Source organism: Plectropomus leopardus, chromosome 7, assembly GCF_026936395.1.
Source record: "Plectropomus leopardus strain MGB_pleo_1.0 chromosome 7, ASM2693639v1, whole genome shotgun sequence".
Taxonomy (NCBI): Eukaryota; Metazoa; Chordata; class Actinopteri; order Perciformes; family Serranidae; genus Plectropomus; species Plectropomus leopardus.
This window is the reverse complement of record NC_142182.1, coordinates 17885309-17906821: the sequence shown is the minus strand read 5'-3', so window position 1 is coordinate 17906821 and position 21513 is coordinate 17885309. Positions and strand designations below refer to the sequence as shown.

Sequence of the window (21513 nt, the reverse complement as noted above, 5' to 3'; positions counted from 1 at the left end):
GGGAACATTACTCTTTCTCACCCCCTGGGAGGTTCCTCAGAGAAGCAGTCAGCTATTTCCCTTTCTGCTCTCACCTCTCTTTGTTTGTCGCTCTTTAACTGAATCAATTCCCTCTGACTACTCCATCTCTGTTAACACCCTCCTTCTCTCCCTGACCTTATTAATATTTCTTTAAATCCTCTCCTCTTCTCTCTGAACTACTGAAGCAAGCAACTGGACACTGATGTAACCTCACAGCAAGAACATTCTTGATGTTTGATACTCAGATCCTCTTCCATCTGCGTCATGTTGTAAAAGCAACAAATGAAAGGCAGGGCTTCTTCATCTACCAAACAGAAAAATTACTTATTTTCTTACAAGACATACCAAGACATGTCAGAGACAAGTGGTAAGCTCCTGACAACCCATACTTGGTCAGACAGATTCTGAAAAAGTGTTAAATGAAGTTGTTTTTGATCAGACCCAGTTTGGTATTTAGATGTGTTTTTGCAGTGTGCAACATCAATCAAAGTTGACACTGAGACTGATTTTGTTATGTGGTGTTTTTTCAGTTTTTCAATTCGACTCATAAGCTGGTTCCTCTTGCTGTGGTTTGGCGAAGCTAGAATGAAATCCATACATCTTTTTTGTAACTGATCTGTTAACATAAAAGCACTGCAGGTCGTATAAATACGAACTGGCTTTTAGTCATTTGAAGCAGAGACATTAAGTATTATATTTTATAGTTAATATTCTTTTTAAGGGGCTGGAACGTGTTAAGAATTATTTTGCTTTAATTGCATGGGGAAATGAATTCGTTTTCTCGTGCTAAACTTGTGATTTTTAAAAAATGTATCCAAGGGAAATGGTTGTGCAGCTGTTGCCGTATAAAGAAGGACAACATGCAGATAAACAAGATATAAATAATAATGGTTAAAAACAATGGGTTATGATACAAAAACCAAATGTCAGAAATGTAAACAGGTTAACGTTAAGGTGCAAATTCAAAACAAACACATGTCAAGAGTAAACACTAAACAGTAAAGATGCATTGCAGAGCTACAAAGGGCTGAATAGGAGGTTGGAGCCACTTCACCACCCTGTCTCTGCTGTTTGTTTCTCTGCGTGGGGTAAATTGTAGAGTTTGATTGCCACAGGAAGGAAGGATTTCATGTGACCTTCTGTTTTGCGATGTGGTAGTAACAGTGTGTTGTTGAAGGTGCTGTTGTGCATGAGCAGCACATTGAGAGAATGAGAGTCATTGATGCTCCGCAGCCTACGCAGCATCCTTCTCTCTGACCCCTCCACTATGGAATCAAGCTCTACAGATAAAAAGAAATCACATCAAGGTACAACTCAAGAACAGAGCCAGCCTTCATGATGAGCTTGTTGATTTTGTCGGTATTGGCCACCTCTAACCAACTGCCCAGCCCGTGACAGCAAATAAAATAACACCCTCAGCATTGTAGCAGGCACAATGAAGAAAATTGTGCTTCGATTAGAGTTTTATGGTTAAAAGAAGCTAAAGAGTGTCAGATTAGCATGAACATTTTTTTGCTTAATAAGTAGGTAAAGCACCAGCATGGCCGACTTGGTCCCCTCTGCTGCTCTTACAGCAGTTAACATACTCTTGTTAAGAATTTGCCTTTGTTGCACAATTTCAGATTAACATTAAATACATAAATCCAGAGCATTTTCCTCTGGCAGCCGTTATGTTTGTCATGGCTTCTTCTCATACCCTTGTCTCCACTGTGTGGAGATGGTTGAAAAGAAAACAAAAAACATTGCAATGCAAAAAGACAAAGACAATCTCTCACATTGATTGATACCAACAGTGCTAAATGCATGCTTTTGATGTTTATTTATTTAATTATTATTATTATTATTTTTTTTTTACAAATTATTCATCTGTTCTGCTTATTCTCTGCTGTTTGTCAAAGATTGTTAACTTTTTAGCCCTGTTAGCACCTGCTTAGTACTGCCCCTTACCTAGACATATAGTTGCATTAAAAGCTACAGCAGGGGTGTCCAAACTTTTTAAATTGGGTCCAGATTAGATAATGTGAAAATACCTGGGGGGCAGGTGCTTCTGTCATCAGGTGGGATATTAAAAAATCACATATAAATGATACATACGAAACTGTTTAATCTTTAAGTGAAAAAGTGTTCCATTTTTCACTGCTCCTGAAAGCAGATGCCCTCGCTGTAGACTTCGTGCTCTTCGCTGTGGCCATCTTTGTAAATATCTGGTGTTAGGTAACCGTTAGTTTGCTTGTTTAACCGTCTCTTTGTGAAAACATATTAGTTTCACCTACGTAGTTCCTACTTGGTGAATGTCTAACCAGTATTGTGTTAGGCACAGATTATATTTGCAAAGACACGCTGATGGCCAGTTAAAATCCATCTGAGGGCCACATTTGGTCCCCAGGCTGGACTTTGGACATGAGCTACAGGTATAAAGAGCCCCAAAAACTTTCTCAGACATTATCTAAGGGGGGTTACTACACACAGAAAGGAACAAAGGAAAGTAGCCAGTTGTGTAGTGAGGAAGGTCAGTTTACATTCTGTCTAAATAATGACTTTTAATGAAGCACTACTGTGTTAATTACTATTGGCTCAGATTGGGTGATGAAGTAATTATACCCTGAGGAAGAAGAGAAAGATGTGTTTGTGGCTGTGTATACCACTTCTGTGTGTGCTCCTGAGAGAGACCAGACCACAGTAGATACAGATTTCTTGTAGAAAAACATGAATTGCTGAGAATCTTGGATTCACTCTGCAGTTTCAGTTGTTGCATCATCGTCTCTGTTTTTCTATGCATTTCTCAAGAACACTTAATAAGATGGAGCAGTTACTGTGAAGTCAGTGGCAGTCGGGTAAATTATACAAAATTGATTATCTAGTAAAAAAATTGCATCACAAAATCAAACAAATACCTGACAGAAGATCACACTGTCAGCTAATGATTCTGACAATCCCCTCACATCTCTGAGCGCACTGTAAGCAATGACAGCTTTTATATGAGTGTAAGTATTAATTTAGGATACATATTTGATTCCTTCATGATACTGTGCATTTGTAATTTGGCATGGGTCAATGTGAAAATTTAATGTCACAATTATTCTGGGCAAAATGCTTCACAATACTGTCATGAATAATATAAAAAAATACGCTTAAAACTCTTAACTTAGCACTAAAACATATTGACTTTACTTAGACTTTGTTAATAAACAACTCAAGAATGCACAAATCTCCACTTTGACTCATCTATGAACTGATTAGATTTTAGTGGTCAAAGGTCAAGGTCATTGTGACTTTTGGCTGTGTCTTTAATGTAAGAACGATATCTGGAGATGATTGTGACGCATTTTTACACAAATGTCTAATAGGATAGGATTATGGAGTGATGATATCTAAGTGGTCAAAGGTCAACTTCACTATGACGTGTTCTCCTAAAACTATTTTCTCGTCTATATTCAGTGCTGTAATTCAGGGGTAGACTTTTGGTCAGATACTGAATCGATTGCACTGATCTGAAACTGTGTTGATTGATCTTCTCTGCTGCCAGGTTGAAGATGCGTGTGGAGCATCCATGTTTTGGAGTATTACTTGCAGAGTATTTCAAGCTTTGTCAGCTGTCATGGCTAAATGAGTCTGAACAGACATGAATGCAAACTGTAAATGCAGCTTGGCTGGTTTGTGGAGGCATACAACCAAGAGACGCTAATTCTAGTTTTGTGTAACATTAGGAAATATGCGCCCTGATGTGTCCAATAATTACATAATCTTTTTTTCAGAGGCCTTGAAAGTTAATGCCTTATAATGCTTCTGTAAAGGCTGTAGGGCTGTATTCAGATGTCAGCATGGGTTAAAAAATTCAATGAAATTGTCAATGTACATAACCAGATCCGAGAATCAACACAGAGCAAATCCATGTCAATGTGTACTCCTCCTTTAGTAAAAGCTGCAGACATGCTGCATAACAAACCGTCATCTCTGCTATGAAAGTTGCGTTGTTTGATCTGGAAAGCTTTTGACACATGTTATTCTGCAGCTAGTAATAGTCCTGCTGCCCCCCCTGACTTTTTGTGCCAGCCCCATTATCTTTTATTTACACCTGCTTATCTCCATGGGAAGAAAGCCTCTCGTCGATACCGTGTTGGCCCCTCTAGACCCTAATAAATAGTCTTGACCCTCTTGGTCACCTGCAATGTCGTGTCCTTATCTAGACCTTCCAGTTTTTCCATCTGGTCAGCATCTGACAATCTGACCTGATCACCCTCACACACAGCTGGGTTTAACTCAGTGTTTATGTATAAACAGGAAGTAAGCAGGGCAAGAAAGAGAAAGAGTCTTTAGTCTATACGTGCTTCTTGAGGTACTGTACTGTAATTACACCCACTTCACTAACATGTGTCAGTATCTGTCTGCGTCAGTGAGACAGTGTTTAAAAGAGACCAAGAGAGCCCATGTGTGCTTAATTTGATCTTCTCTTCTGTCTCCGTCTATCTCCTCTTCACCTCCACACTTCCATCCTATCCACTCCTCCATCCTCAGCTCCAAGGTCACTGCATCTCAGCACTTTGGCTTCACCACTCTGTCCAGTTATCATCCATAAGACACTACTACATCAACTCTCAGGCCTCTCACAACCCTTTTATGTCTGCTATTATCAAAGTGGCCTGAAAGAAAACTTTTTGCATTTACCTTTTTTTTTATACTCAGAATTCACTCATAGTAGAAATGAAATTCATGAGCGGTCTAGACCTTTCATGTACAAATAATCTGCCTCTCTCCACTGGGGGAAAATCTGTTGTTTGACCAAAGAATTAGAGTGCCTTAATCAGAAATAATTTGGAATTTACAGGCATACTGGCAACTGTTTTGGTTTCCCTGTCACAACTAGTGACACTGAATTTGTAATTTGATAATTTTCAGCAACTTGGCAGTGTGAATTTTTTTGAATAACCCTTTTAGTGATTGAGCCTCAGCTTGCACACAAATGGAACAGGTGGCCTAATATACAACTGTAGAATTGTTGGGGTGCTGATCATGTAAATGATCAAATCTAGTGAAAGCACACACCTCATAAACAGGTGGCATTCATCAAGTTTAAACAAATAATTTCATGCAGTAAAGAGTTTCCTAAAATGTATTTTGAACACTCAGGTGCAGGAGAATACAAAAAATGTTGTATGGTGTCCAGTGATTAAATTCTCTTATCATGCTTCCTACATGGATGGAAACCATATTGCCACAAATGAGCAGTATCACACGGATATTTGCATAATAAGAAAAAGCAAGAGTGGCAAAGATTTGATTTATTACATGCAAATTAATTTTGTATGAAAAAGTAGTTTTAACATGGTCAAGAATCTCATTGTCGTAGGATTGCAGGATTGTATAAAAAACCCTGATGAGTACAACATTGTCAGGCCAATATAGATATGAAATCAGACAACCTTAAAGCTGAAAGCTAGCACTTTCATCTCTTGGTTTTTGTTTCATTTCTAATCCAACATGCTTGAGTAAAGCCAGAACAATAACAAATGTGTCACTGCTCACATACTGAGGAAGTTTCATTGTATGTTGTTACAATTATAAGCACAGCCTAAAAAGATGGACTCTCCTTCTGACTGTCAGCTCAGCGTCAGTGTGGTGCTCTGATGTTCTACTATAAAAGAAACACACACAGCCCAAATCTGACAGCACGAGCTGCCAACACTGGTTTGAAAGCTCTAATAAAAGTGGGACGTTTTGCCTAATTTGGATCTCCTGACATTCAGCCCTTACTCTACTGCTGGTGAAAATGAGTCCAAGCAGTCCGTTGGTGTCTTTAAAGTTTCTGAGAACAAAATAATGGATAAAGAATTGTTTAAGATTCAAAACTGGTGAACTGGGTAGTATTATAAGATAGTGTTATAATGAAGCATCTGCCATGTCATTGCTGGCAAAGATGAAAATAGCCTCAGTGTTTGGCATTAATAGAAAACAGCTCATCAACTAATAACCATAATAAGAACAAGCTCCTCCATCACACCATTATAACCTCTGAAGACACATGAAATGAAAGAGGAACAGCTCTTTTCTTTGAAACAACTGCATACTTTGATTTTGCTGTAGACAGCAAATCAAGCAACGAGCTTCAAAAAGAAAACACTGAGGTATCTTAAGGCCAAACCACCTGCAGACACAAACAGTCTTGTGTGATCTTGAAAAGTTTGAGACATTTAGGGATTTAGCTGGCATGCGCAACAAGATATAGAGGCTTATGCAGACGCTATTGAGATAACTGAAGGACAATGCCAATGAAGGCCTTTTTTATCTCTGTGTTTTCGGCCTAATGGAATGTACAGTACTGCAAAGATGCAGGAAAAGAGGAGAACAGGGAGAAGAAAGGGAGGAGGGGCTGTGATTGGCAGAATGAAAAGAGAACAAGTGAAGTGCTCTGTGTCCTCTCTGTAACAGAGAATCGACCATGGTGCAGGTTTCTGCTTTATATTCTGTTTAATCAGGTTTAATATGTCTAACATGTAAGTGGATCCAAGCAGACTCCATCTTGAGGTGAATTTTCATAGTTTACAACAAAAATGTAGCAAGATATAGTGAGTGTGAAAATTGAAGTGCAGAGAAAAAATGTACATTTTGGGACAGCAGCTGCTCATCAGTTGGTTTAGGTCTAATTCTCCTCTGATCTGTTTTGGACTGGTTCTAACTCTCCTCGGGTCACTTTCAGATTGGATTTCCCTTTTTTTGAAAAAATGACTTATGCACTTTGGGTTTAGGCGACTCGGGTCCAAGGAGATGTATGATGACCTTTAGAATAATGTGGGAGACAAAAATGAAGCGAGACTAAAAAAATCAATCGTGGTGACATTTACATTAGCTGAAATCATTACCATGTTATTCATGTTAATAACATTTTCCCAGCATCAGTATGCCATATTCCAGTTAAGCACCTCGTCATATCAATAATTTCATTATACAGTATCCACTACACTTGTACTAACCAGGTATAGCATATTGAAAGGCACCATCTTTATATATATATATATATTAAATACGGTCTTAATTTTTAAGTAGCTTCCAGTAAAGATTGTAGTTATTTATGGTTTTATTAAATATTTATCACTTTATGGGCCCTTATGTTGTTTTTATGTTGTAATGATGCAGTTTTCCACAGGGATAAATAATGTATTCTATTCTATTTTTTGCATACAGGGTAAAATAATATGGCAACTGTTGTAATAACTATTGTCCCCTGCACTGCACTTTGTTCTGTTGTTATTTATTACGACAAACTTCTCCACACACAAATACGAGCCACAACATCTCATTTAGTGAGGGACGTAATCAACCAAAGAAAATCTTGGTCAACTGAAATTCTACTTACTCTTCAACCAACTGAGTGGGCGACGGGGAAAAGAAATCTGCATGTTATCTCTAAATTAACTAAATAGCCTCAGTGCACTGAGTGCACTCTACCTCGTAGCAGTGTGTATCGACCAAAGGATTTTTTTCCCTGTCACAGGGCTCGATATTAACACGTGCCCAGGGCAAGTAAAACGCTGTGTTCAGGCATGTGGAATGCCCTGAGTAAAAAACTAATGTGAACTCCAATGTAAAATTATCTGACAAATGAAATGCGTGCTGTAACGCTTTTTCACCTGATCTGCATGGGAGTCCATGCAGCTGATTGAAAAATATGACATATTGCAAACTATAGAAGGCAACTCTAGAAGCTAACGTTAGCCATCCTGTCGCTCAGGTGTGATTGTCTCCCTTTCAGAAGCTTTGCAATGAAGATTTGAACTGCAGTGCCTTTTTGGAGACCCAAGTGCGTTTTTCTAAAGTAAGCGTATTTTTAAAATAATTTGCAATGGGAGTGCCGCATTTCCACGCTGCGCTACAAACACCAGTAGCACGAGGAGTTGCTGGGCGTGAATTCTGCACTGAGCACTGCCAGTTGGACATTTTTTTTTCTATTTAGAGTGCCAAGAGTTGAAAGATGTTCATCTTTTGACAAAGCAATCAAAGCATTTCAGCTAAAAAATTGCTGAGCCTCAAAGTACTCTTTAACGCCCCCAGATGGGCGTTTCCTTATGAGTGCCTGGTGTTTTCAGCTACAAAAATAAAAACCTTTTGGTGTACACACAGCCTTAGTAAAATAAATTCATGATGGTGAATATGATGCTGAATGTCTTTTGTGATTATTTATCTGTCTCCTGACAGGTAAAACGCTGCATTGATAATTGTCACCAGCCATCCAATCTTAGTGGAGAAGGGGCAGTGCAAATACCACACTGACCAACACAGAGGACAAATGCAAGTGCTGTACAACAATAACAGCTGACATTTTTGGCTGGGAAAAGAAACACTTTGGTGGACACATGGCCTTAACTCCAGCGATTATCTGACTAATGAAAATTTGGTCAGATAAGATTATAACGACTGAACAATCGACCAGAGATTTACAGCCCTACATTTAGTCAATTTTTGAACTGGAATTAAGTGAATAACAATAGAATATTGTGAAATGATCATATAGTCGTGGTGTGATTCCTCTCAAATCCAGTAAACAATCATTTTGTATTATTGCTCAGCCTTATACAAGCCCGTGGAAGGACACTTAAGCAACCGCATACACGCATACATACAGGCGGTAAGGTCATGGCAAAAAATTGGGCCTCAAACCTGACTGGATGGAAGTCTTCTAGGGGGAAGAGTGGCTCACTGACTCCCTCGTTTATCTCAGAGCTGCAGGCACCTGCCATTGACTTTCAGGGACGGAAATATACAGAGGCGCTAGAGCGAGAATGAATGTTAATAGGTAGAGTGGATGGTGGCGGTGGATGTGTTGGTTAGACACATGCCAGAACTGCCAATGGACCTAAAGCTGAAACAGTCTACTGATAGATGTATGGTATTCTGTCAGGATACACACAAACAAGCACAGGAGCGGGCCATCAATCTTCCTGTTGTTGAAGCTGAATGTCTTCACCACACATGCTTAAAAAAATGTTTGAATAGACCTTTCTGTCTGTCTCTATCTGTTCATAGAGAACAGGAGTATCACAAAGATGTGGCTCCTGTCATGTGTGCAAGGTTGTTGAGGCCCTGTCAGTGAAGTAAGTGCATATTCTGACTCAGTTATTAAGCCTTTTGGGAGCTCAGAGTTATTCTTTTATGAAAGATGTATGGACGTAGAATCCATTAGTACATAGCAGAGGTCGAGCGTCCACAGAAATATTGTTGTGGGTCATTAACGCCAATAGAGCTCATTAGTTAAACTCGGTCTGGGTCAAAGGGCTAGGAAGAACACACACATATACTCAGTGAGGATGCAATCAGTTGTGGAAAAACACAGTCATGGTTCACTAGCAAGGTCAAAGCTGCCCTCTTTCAGAAGTGCTACTGTGGCAGAAACTCAGAGGAAAAAGTGTTCTTGGCGAAAGATTATTATTATTTGCTGCAAGCCAACCAGACCATGATGAAAAAGCTTTTTTCTCTCTCTCTCTCAAAGCATAGTTTTGTCATCTTTCTCCTTTCGCCATTGTTTTTTTTTCTTAAAATTGGCTGCCAAAACATGTAGTAACCAATGTAAACGAGATAAAATAAGTGGAACTAATAAGACAAAAAATATAGCCTAATCATATGAGTAAAAATCTATAGCAGCTGTACATTGATACAGTTTTGGCAATAAGACCTTTAATTCCCTTAATGTCATTATGGTAGAAGGAGGTATATTTCTCTCTCTTTCTCTCTCTCTTAACAAGGAGATGACCTCATAACTATCCAGTTATTTTCAACCACACTACAGCATATTCTTTGTAGTTACCAGCAGGACACATCTTTTAAAGTGCTCACAGAACTGTACTGACTGGACTTGTGAATGTATTACTTGGATGTTTCTGCATGAACAACCTCAGTAATACACATAATACTATGCAAATGAATGTGCCAGTCATCCCTGTGAATAGATATGCATTAGAGGATGCACCTCATCTTTTTTGTTTTGATGGATGTGACCAAACACATCTTAGAGCAACCACTGCAGTGCAGTCAAGAAATAAAGAAACAAGGTGGCCCTCTTTTACAACTACACTTTTTTGGTTAATTTACAGCACACATTAGATAATGATAGAGGATGTGCTTACGGCAAACTGGGTAGTGAAGCAACAAATCCAACACTGGATTAAATATGTAAGCTGAAAAGATAATGCAACAGAAACAAATAAAAACTCAAATGCATAATGTGGTGTGCAGCCTATTGCAATATGCACCATTCCCCTGTGGCACACATACACACAGAAGCTATTGCGACTCTTACAGTAACAGTAATTGCACTGGACTTTGTGATTCCCATGAGTGTGTGCATGCATGCATAATTATGTGTGTATTGAGGCATTTTTGTGCATAGTGTGTGGTTCTTCAACATGAGATTAGAAATTTTAATTTTCAGCAAAATGCGCAAAAAAAGATCACCCTGAACAGCAAAGCGTGCAGTTAAAATGACCTTAACCACATTGTCTTTTTTTTTGTTCTGTTTTTTGTGTGACTGAAGATGTACAGTGACTGAGCACAGTCAGTGACACGACTGGAAAGTTTACAGCCAGACAGATGTGAACTGAAGTGGTAGAAACCATAGTCCTTGTTGCCACAAATATCCCCTGTAATGCTTGGTTGGTCTTGAGTCGTCCGCTCTCCACACAGTGCCGGCGTTGTCTCAGTCTGACATTGTGCAGCATCCCTTCTAAAAATTCCTCTCCACTGGGATGCATCTTAACAATTTAGCAGGAGGGAGGGAGAGTGAAATGAAACGGATGATGTGGTTGATGCAAAAGAATGAAGTGGCTTGTCTGGAATTGTAATGAGATGGTCCTTGTCATCATTGTTTCAATTCAGTTTGTGTTGACTGGTTTAGTGTGTTGATTGTGCTATGCCCGGCTGAATTTCATAAATAATTGCTAAAATTTTGTGTTTTGATAATTTTTCGATATTTTTATCCTTTTTGACCCAGTGTGGGATTAGTAAACACTGAAGGCAGTTTGTTCGTGTGTGCGCTACTTTCCCACATTGAGTGGACATTATTTCAGAAGCTTTTGTATTATTCAGGGAGCTTACAAAGAGAGAGGGAGACACAGAGACCAGTGGACCCTTTCCTGTCTTCACTCAGACCTGTTCTGCTGGTGATCTGTGTTTTCAGCTGCAGAAACAAGCCCCCCCTTTCTTTGGTTTTCAGTCTGTCACCGAGCGATGGTTCAGAATGGTTCAGTGACTCTGTGTCTGTCCAAATGATTGCAGAGCGCCTGTGGTGCTTATATTAAAGCTTGTCAAGATGGTATTCGAGGATTTTTCTGTTGCGCTGGCCTGTGCTGTCAATATAGTCTGCAGAGCTGTGTTGATGAGCTGAAAAAGCAAAGGCAGACAGCAGGCTCAGTTCATAGATAATGTGAGCTCTAAGATCTAATACGCTCTGGTTGCATTTAGGCTTATGCAGAATGATTTTGTTTTGTTTTTTAATTGCACTTTATTGCATTTTTAAAATGTAACAATCCTGATCGGAAGAAGAATAGTGTTTTCATTAGTGTTTTCTACGGTCATTCTGCTGATCTCTCCTACCAACTAAGAGTAGGAAACTTGTAATTTATTTATATATTGATCACGTATTTAAAATAGAAAGTTTAAATCGTATGCCCCGATGTAAAGTTTTCCCTGTGGTATTACAATTGGTATCCAATAAAAATAATTTTTCAAGTTTTTGTATTTAAGATAGAAATTCCAGCACCATGACTAGACCCAGTATTCTAAAAAAAATATCAGTGTATTAATATATGCCAATACAGTTTCAGTCCATTTTTGCAGTATCTATACACCAGTGCTCTCATTTTCTTACTGTTAATTTTCTTACAGTCGTTCTTCTGCCCTCTGCTTCTAACAAAAAGTGAAAGTCAGAGATCTGAACCATCAGTTAGAGACTCAGAGTTGACTGAGATAGCTTCAAGTCAAGTTTTTTGTTTTTGTTTTTTTTTTTGCTTGTCAGTCTTATGTGCAGTGTAAAGTCTGGGGATGTTATGATCCCCAGACTTTACTGTAGATTGAGTACTCTTGATTGTTATGCTACTTTTTGGTAGAGGCTTTTGCGTCTGTTGCAGCGGCATACAGGACATGACACTTTGCATTGTAAGGCTCTGAAATAACATTATCTTCTGTCCTCTGCTTAGAAGTGGTGAATTTACAGCTTACAGCAACTAGCATGGTATAGTCTCTGGCTTTTGTTTGATATCAATTGTCAGCAAAAAATGCTGTTGTGCATTTGCGATCTGTTATTAGCGCCCTTGGCTTGTTTACTATATTATATGATTGCCACTGTCACACTGAAAGTCTGGCTGAGCCCTTTTCAAACTGTAAAACTTTATATGGAAAAAATACCCAAATCTCTGAATATTCTTCTTTAACAGCCAACATCATTCTCATTCACAGTTAGTTCAGTCCTACTTTTTTTTTTTAAAAAATTAGTGTATATGCCCTCAATATTGATTTTCTGCAGGGTATTGAAAATATCAATGTTTTTCAAGCTAAAGAAGTTAACAATTCCAGTATTGTAACAACACTAGTCCCTTGTGTTCTCAACCTGATCTGTGGACAATCTAAAAAAAAAAAATGTTTTTTTTCCCCATTAGAATATTCGGAAAATGCCATTAGATCCTGCATGCGCTACAAGAATCCACACTTATCTGCAGATTAGACCAGTGAGCCGAGCACCCAACAGACAGCGTACAAGAAATGTCAAACAACAACTTTCACACATCTTAAAATACATTGACTCCACAGAGCTGAGTCGTTCTGCTCGCAGACTGACAGCGCTGAGTCAGCATATCTCGGCGCTCTCTAGCTGTCAGCATCTATCCTCGTCTCTGTCTCTCTATTCTCAGCTCCATACTGCGCTTTCTCTGCTCGGGCCTGATGGGAAATACTGCGAGTTTAGCCTCCACGCATTTACTTGACTGACTCGAAACTACATTCCCTCTTCTGACTCACTTACCCTCCATCCCTTCTTCAATCTCTAATCATCCTCTTCCTCCCCTGTGCAGCTCATGTGAGAGTGCTCTTAAGCTCTAACAGTGCTGAAACAAAGACTTGATAACGCTACACCCCAGATAGACTTGCTGAGGCTGTCACAACTGCAGACACACACCTGAACAGACACACACGTACATAAATTGATTGACTTATCCCGCGCGAGCAACTTCACATCCTCTCCGAGTAACTTCATACAAAGGTACTGACATCCTCGCAGCTGCTTCCTTGCCCATTTTAGTAATTGAATTGTTTGATCTTGAATGGGCTTTGTGTAAACAAAGAGTCCTTGTGAAGAAAGAGCGCCTCGCCTCCTCCTGACACTCCAGAGTCTCTGGGGTCTTTGTAGTGCAGCCCTGGTCTCAACACACACCAGACAGGAGGATGCTGTTTGGAAAAGGGCAGGCCACCTGTCCTGTCCTCGGGTGACGGGACAGCAGCCACAGTGGAGGTGTGTGTGTTTGTGTGTGTGAAGTGAAAACTTTTTTATTCAGCGAGGTGGGGGAAAGAGGTAATTAAAACAGTGAGAGGAAGGAAGGAAGCTGGTCTGGGAGAGACACTGGCGATGATGCATGATATAGGAGCCCAAATAAAACAGATGACTCTATAAATGATGCATAGCTCTCTTTTTTCATTATACTCTTCCAGGCAATTTGATTATGCAGGTAAACATACAAGGCTGTGTAAGTGGGAGATGAAATGGGACAGAGAGAGAGAGGGAGCGGGGATAAGAGGAGGGAAAGTGGGTATGTTGCTCTCTGTATGTAAATAGATTAGATTGCTCGGTAGGAGGACAAGAGAAGAGCCTTTTTGTGTATGCGTGTGCGGCCGATTAGCAGTAGAGAGGAAGTGGGAAGATGAATTAAAAATAAAGAAAAAGAAAAATGTGAGTGGCTAAGCGGGAAGCTTTTTACGGTGAAAAGTTGACAGTAGTTTTCAATATACCACTTGTCTCATTGTTGCTGCTGTCAGCATGTTTATACTTCACCACCTTGGCCTCGTTCAAAAAGGAAATGAAAGGACATTTATGTTGCAGATAAAGGGCAGCCTCTGCCTCTCCAGTCTCCCTCTACCAGCTGCTAGTGTCTGTAATAACTCAGGTTTGATGTGGTGTTGAAGTTTAGGGGTGCCAAGAGTGCAGAGAGACTTGTGAATAAGAGCTGAAATGTGCCAGAATCTCTTTCTCCAGCTCTTTGGCTTCTGTCAGTGTCTTGGTTTGCGTGGACAGTCATATGTCATGCCCTGTGAGTCGATATATGTCAAGTAGTATATATGTAAGAGAGCTGAGAAATCTGCATATGTTGTGTGGTAGCGCTCTCCCACCTCGAGTGTGTTGTTAGCTGTTGGAGTCTTTTGTGGCTCTCGGTAATAAAGCCATTAATCACATTCGCTGTTTGCCACAAAGACGCCACACTGCACTTGCTGCAAGATGTCTCACTTTGTCTGTCCCAGGATGCAGAATCAAGATGCAGCTCACTGGAGTGGAATGGGAAATGTCCCAGCCTGGTGCTGGTTGTGTATGTGTGTATACCTGCTTGAGTGCCTGCATACTGAATACTTTGTGTGACCATCTATGTACAGCATGAGAGATGATATAATGGATAAAGCCCTGTTCAGGCAAAGAACTACTTCAAATTGGAAATGCTCCTCTAGAATGAATACATAGGCAGGAATATATACTGGGTGCCAGTATATATAGTTTCCCTGTGTCATTCATTGGCAGACCATTGCAGTTTGAGTCGCCACAAAAGTAGATTTTTACAACCTACCTGATGGCAAATCAGGACTTCTTGTAATTTTACTATAACTGTGTGATAACTATAACAGATAATCGTTACTGATATTAATGTATCCACTTAAGCAATAGCCAAGGCCAGGGCCTTGTTTGTGGGTTGCGGACGCATGTCTGTCATTCTTTTGAATGCTATATTTCAACGCCTCAAGGGAACTTGTTAGATTTTAATACAAACAATCACTTGGATTCAATGATGAGCTGATTAGATTTTGGTAGTCATAAGCGAAAGGTCAACCCCTAACCCTTGACCTTGTCTGTTTTATTCTTGTGAACGCAATATCTAAAGAAAACCTTCAGGTTTTTTTTTTTCTTTCAAATTTGACACAAACGATCACTTTCACTCAAGGATGACCTGATTAGATTTCAGTGGTCAAATGTGAAGGTCACAGTGATCATAATGTGTTATAATGCATTGAAGACACCGAATTAACAATATATTATTCATACTCTGATCGTTATGGCCCACCAGCAGATGGAGACATAAAACACAATGCTTTTCAATGTATGTAATATTTATTAATTGTTGAAAATAAGAAAAATACTTCAACTAAGGGTTGATGTTTTGTACATGTTCACTTTGTCAATTAAAAAAAATGGTTTGTTATATCAGCAGAAATCAGCATGATAGTCATGATTTTAAAGCCAATATCTGCCGATATAGATGATGTGCCGATATTATAGTGCATTCCTAATTGAGTCATGTTAATTATATTCAATTAAATAGTATGATCACTGATGTACAGTACACTTCCTAAGACTAATGCAAGTCCTGAGCAAACTAGAGTTGTAGCTGTTAACAGTGAAACCGTTAATTGTAGAATGAAACCGGCGGTTATTAAACCGTATACATTTGCTTTTCTATGGTATTGCAAAAAATGCTATATAGGGAGGATCTCACCCTCATGCATGCATCTCCTTTCCTTCTCCACTGACTGTCAGGCTTCTTACACACACTTACATTTTGAAAAATGGTTTTAAGTTTTAGTAATAATAAAGCTATAGTTTAAAAAAAAAGCAAAAAAAATCCCTTTTGTTTTCAGGTCTTTAAGTGTCCTTGTACCAGATGATGATAATTACAACAAATATAATAAATACCATGAGACGATGATATTTTTTGAGTCCTTAACTGTACTGCTAAATCTCATACCATTGCAGCCCTAAACCAAACTGGTGCTAGAACATTATTTTCTTGAATTGATGATCAACGAAAGATTATTAAACAACAAATTTGATCAATCATTTAAGTAATTTGTCATGAAAAGTGCCAAGCATTCCCTGGTTTTACCTTTTCACTGTAACAGGGTTGCCCCGTTTTCTAACATTGATCAAACTGTTAATCAAAAGAAAAATATTCAATAGTTTTAATCACCAATGAAATCAATGTTTCGCAGCCCTAAAACAACCACATTCGATAAGATTTTCTCATCAGTCTTTGCAATCAATGTTTTTCCCTCACCTATGTAGAAATTCAAGGACATGCTCTCTCACATTGAAATATACGCACATTTTTCACAGATAGGTGCAGCCTGTTCAGTCAGTGTGAGATGTAACAGCTGCACATGCTGAAGTCAGGTGCTGCGCAGTATGCAGCGTTACACTTGAGTCCCCATGCTAACTAATGTGCTCTTATTTAGCCATCAATCCCCCTTCGCTGATGTCAGCTGGGTTTTTTTTACAGCTCTATGGTCATACATATGCAATGAGAGATTGTCGATCATCTCACATTATGGTCCATTGAGGAGATGGCTGATGGTGACGAGAATGTAGATGTAGTGGGCCTCATGTTTCTCCTCATGAGTTTTTCTTGGCAGCTCCCGAACCAGTCTCCAACTCAGTCCCTCTGAAGCTAATAGGAAAGACATTGTTTTAGGTTGAGGAACAAGCTGGGACTATTTAAATTTCTTCAATTCATTTTCTAAAATCATGCTCCTTTTCCACTCAGGTTGAGTGGCTGTTGTAGAGGACAACATTGTATTTGTCAGTGAATTGTAAAAGCCACATATAACAAATAGAGTTGTGTCAGTGGGAAGACAGCTTTAAACCAAAGGTAATAAACTTTCTAAATGTAAAGTCTGGCCTCATCAAAGGCCAGGTTATTCCAAAGAAATAGAAATGTAAACGCTTTCGAGTATCTCATTTATCTTTGTTCCACTTACTTATGCATGTGCATAGTATTGATTTAGGAGTGCTGTCTTGGCATAATTTCTATGCATCCTTTAATGGAATGCTCTTATTCCTGCCCGTTTCTCCTGCCGTCTTTCTCCCGCTATTTCGCCCCCGCTGCATTCAATCTCGTCCTGTCATTCTTGGTCTTTTGTTTCCATCTGCATGTACTGGCAGCACCTTTTCACCTTTCAGCATTACTTACACTAACACGCGTGAACACACACAAACACACTCACACAATGCCTCGCTCTAAGTCTGTATCTGAATTGGATCGTGTCTCCAGGCTCTTCTGTCCACTTTCTTTTTTTCTTAATCCTCCCACACTTTCCCCAATCTTCACTTTCCTTCCTGTTTCCTCTCTGCTCTACCTGTCACATCTATTCAGTTATTACCAGCTGCTAACTAATACTGATGACAAGTATTGAGTTTAAGTTTACTTGTTTCTCTGTGTCTGCTTTGTTCTCTCTTCTCTCCAGACTTGGATTTTCGTTACTTCTGGAAGTGGAGTGCGTTTGAGGACTACCTGCTCTTCTGTTTTGGCTTCACCGTGCTGTGTGCGGTCATCACCCTGCTGCTGCTGGACTCCGCCGTGTTTGTGGAGACGCTAGGCTCCCTGGCTGTGATGTTTGAGGCCATGCTGGGCGTCCCGCAGCTGCTGCAAAACTTTCAAAACCGATCTACCAAAGGCATGAGGTACAGCACTCTCTCAGATCAAGCAAAATTTTGCAACAAGAACATACTTCACCATACTCACACTGGCATGCAGTGGCACAATGTCACAGAACTTAAGGAGTGCACATGGAAAGTATTTTCATTAACCTTAATGTCAAGCGAGTGCAAGTAATTTATATTCTCACATAAAATATGCTAATAAGGTCATTTATAATCATTAGAGGCCAAATTAAAAAACACAAAAAACAACTAATCAGTAATGGATAAATCAAAAGGCTGAGTCATAAACATCTACCTAACAATTATCTGTTTCATCGACAAGAATATTGTGAATTACTAGTGATGAACAGTGACACTCTGATTAACCTTGAAAAAGAAAGTTGCAAAGAGTCCCTCCTTTCAGGCCTGGTGTTTAAACGGCATCAATGACAGAAAACTAAGTACAAAAAAAACAGAAAAGGTGATGATGATACTGTAGTATAACCTGCCTTCTATAATCAGTCAAAAGAATCCATATATTCCCTACCAGAAATGTTCTTGATAGTATTATTACATGGCGCATTTGAACAATTCCTGAGGTTTACACTCTACCCATGTTAAATTTGAGGTCACCTTGAATGAAAAGAGGTGGTGAGGATGAAAGGGGGGTGGGGGACAAAAGGCTGAGGTTGCATTTTAAATGTTATTATTGTTACAATTATGGCAGTCTGTGCAAAGGTTAGTATGTACCCTGATTAGCCTCCCAGGTAGAGGACTGTAAGATCAATTACACCCCTAATGGCACAAAACCTCATACTAATTATGATCATTATTTCCTCATTATGTCTCTTGTCTGTCATCAGTGCAAAAATCATGCATACTCTGTGTGTGTGTGTGTGTGTGTGTGTGTGTGTGTGTGTGTGTGTGTGTGTGTGTGTGTGTGTGTGTGTGTGTGTGTGTGTGTGTGTGTGTGTGTGTGTGTGTGTGTGTGTGTGTGTCTGGTGGCATGCTTTGTTGGTCACTCATCCCTGAAAAGAGCCTGTAGAGACAAAGCAAAATATATTTACATTTTCACATCAGAACACAGCCCCTGTCATTTGTTTTTAGTAGATATTCAGGAATTATAGAAGTCAGACAGACACAAGTTAACATGCACATCAGGGGAATATGTTGATGGTCCTAAAATTAGGATTTTGCAGTGACGTCAAATGGAATTAGCAGCTCTCCCAAAGGTTGAAAGTGGTTTTGTTTTCCATATCTTTAACTCAAAATTATTTGAAACACAAATGCAAAATTGCCAAATATGTATCGAAGTAATTATTTGTAATTTTTGTTCTATAAATGTCAGAAAATCTTGACATATTCCAGTCACAATTTTCTTAAGTTGGTTGAAGAGCTTCAACCAACAGTCCAAAACCCAGATATTCAGTTTACCATAAATCCCCAAATAGCAGCAGCAAATCCTCACAATGTAAAAGCTGGAAGTTAGAAATGTTCAGCATTGTTTCCTGAACAAGACTAAAAATCTACAGTCATTCTAGCAGCTCTGTGAGGCTGTACGTAGAAAAAGCATTCAGGGCTTAGTAATAAGGATTGCCCTTGTCAAATAAAATAGTAAAAAAAGGATTTAACACAGATTTTTCTGGAGCTGATGATGGAAGTAGCTATGGATTAAGCCCTCTCACTTCCTTTTAATCTCTGTTGAGAATTGCACATCTACAGCTAAAGCACAAGCAAGCATTTTAATTAGCTGAAAACAGCAGTTTAGTTGGTTGGTATTAGAAGATGTGGGTGAAACTTCAAGTACGTATTTTGCAGTTTGCCGCAGGTTTGAGAGCAAGGCAGTGAAAACATGGTTATACAATAACAAGTGTTCACAGCATCTCACTTGCATGGCGACTGCATAATATGTTGATGTTTAGAACATGTAATGTTTACCATGTTAATTTGAGTTAGCATGTCGTTAATTCTACTTAGTGTGTTAGCATGCTAACAATTGCACAAAGAAGAGCTGCAGCTGAGGGAATGATAGAATGTTTTGCAGGAATTTGGTTATAAGCCAACATTTCAGACAAATTATTGCAATTCATCCTGAACATGACATGACTGTAAAGATCTCTTAGCAGTGCAATTAGTAACCACTCATATCAGCTTTCATGTTTTTATTTTTTGAATCAAAAGTAAAGCATAACATTGTTTACACATACAGGCTGGATTTTGAGGAACACCTGCTGCTGTGATTGACACCTCAGATTAGGTGCTCAGACTGTGACAGTAACAGTGGTATCCATTGAGGCTTGATAATGATTCAAGTGTACAGTTTGTCTTTTGCAGGTAACTTATCCTTTTCTCCTTTTTCACCCTCTTAATCCTTCCGTCATTTTTTGTACCCATTATTGTTCTGCCTTAGTTTGCTGTGTACATTCCTTGTTTTTGTTGATTCCCCAAAGGATAAACTATAGAGTCAGTATACACTTGGGAAAAGAGTATAAGAGGAGGTGAAAATGGCTTTAAGTCATGAAGATGGTGCATGTGTTTTTCCCTGGAGAGATAAACCACTCCTTTCACCAGAGACTAGTGACAGGTGTCATCTAATGTATTTTTCCCATACTGCAGTGTTTGCTATATATCCACAAGTCTCCTTTAAGACCTCCTTGTTGTTTTCTGTGGATTAACTGACACTCACTAGTGTCCAAATAGCTTTTACACTGAAACACATGCAGAGGAGAACCTACTCATATATTGCCACATATCACACATACGTCCATAAACAAAAGCAATAAGCTCTGAATGTACTTTAGTTTTGAAGTCTTCAAGTAATGCAGTAGTGTATTTAAAAATGCAGCAGTCTAGGTGATTTACTGTATGAATAGGCAAGATCTTCTTCCTCAGTAATATGCCCCATTTCACATAAAGTGTCCTCAGGGTGTACATCTGGGCTTGCACTTCCTGTGAGCACCCATTTAGCTCAGAAGGAACATTATGCCAAAGATTAAATACGCAATAACACTACATTAAGCCTCTGACATGACTGATGAATAAGTTGGGAATACCAGTTAACTCAGCTCAGATCTATAGCAAGTCCTTTCACACCCAGTAATGTGATGATATAATATGAGCTTCCAAAAACAACACGGTTGTTAGAATATGCTTTACCATGTTAAATGACTATTCCCAGAAAATACTATAATTCCAGCATGAATTTTTTTTCCTCACTCCTCGATCTCTGTGGCCTTGGACGAATGACTCCTGCAGCGTTGGAACCAGCTCATTCAGCACTTCTGTCCCTGTGTGCATGACAAGTTTCACATCTCTTGACCCTCATCACTATGCTTAAGGATTCTCCCATTTGCTCAGTTAAGCTTGAGTAAACTGTTTCCCAGATATGATGATGCAGCGCGTGGCCTGCAATTCCCTCTCATGCTATCCCACGTGAAGCAGTTACTTGTTGTTGTACAGTCAGATTCCCCCTGTGTCCTATTAAGGTGTGATGGTGAGTGTATGGATCCTTTTCATCAAGGACTGCTCACCTTTTCCAGCTCGCCTCAAATGATCACCTTCACAGAAATACATGTTATGGAAAAGAGGGCAGAGAGAGAGAACGAGAGAGAGAGAGAGAGAGAGAGAGAGATTGAGATTAATTAATGCTGCCTAGTGGTCACTGTTGACACCTTGCATGCATGCACTTGTGTGAGCACACATTCACTTTGAAACAAGGACTCCAGGGAAGCAGAGGGAGGGATAGAGTGGTGATTAAAAGCTACTGTCCTACAGTGAGAGAGAGACATGAGGTATAGAAAAAAACAGCAGTAGGTCTATGATATAGATATGGAAATATGCAG

General features: G+C 39.3%; 1 protein-coding gene across 3 annotated transcripts in view; it reads left to right on the top strand.

Moving 5' to 3' along the window:
• Positions 1-21513, top strand: part of LOC121950741 (solute carrier family 66 member 2) — a 60719-nt gene that overhangs the window by 18911 nt on the left and 20295 nt on the right. For all 3 annotated transcript variants that reach the window (XM_042496841.2, XM_042496840.2, XM_042496839.2), the window contains exon 4: positions 17497-17713. In XM_042496841.2, the coding sequence (XP_042352775.1) occupies positions 17497-17713 (217 nt within the window). The remainder of the gene's footprint in view (positions 1-17496; positions 17714-21513) is intronic.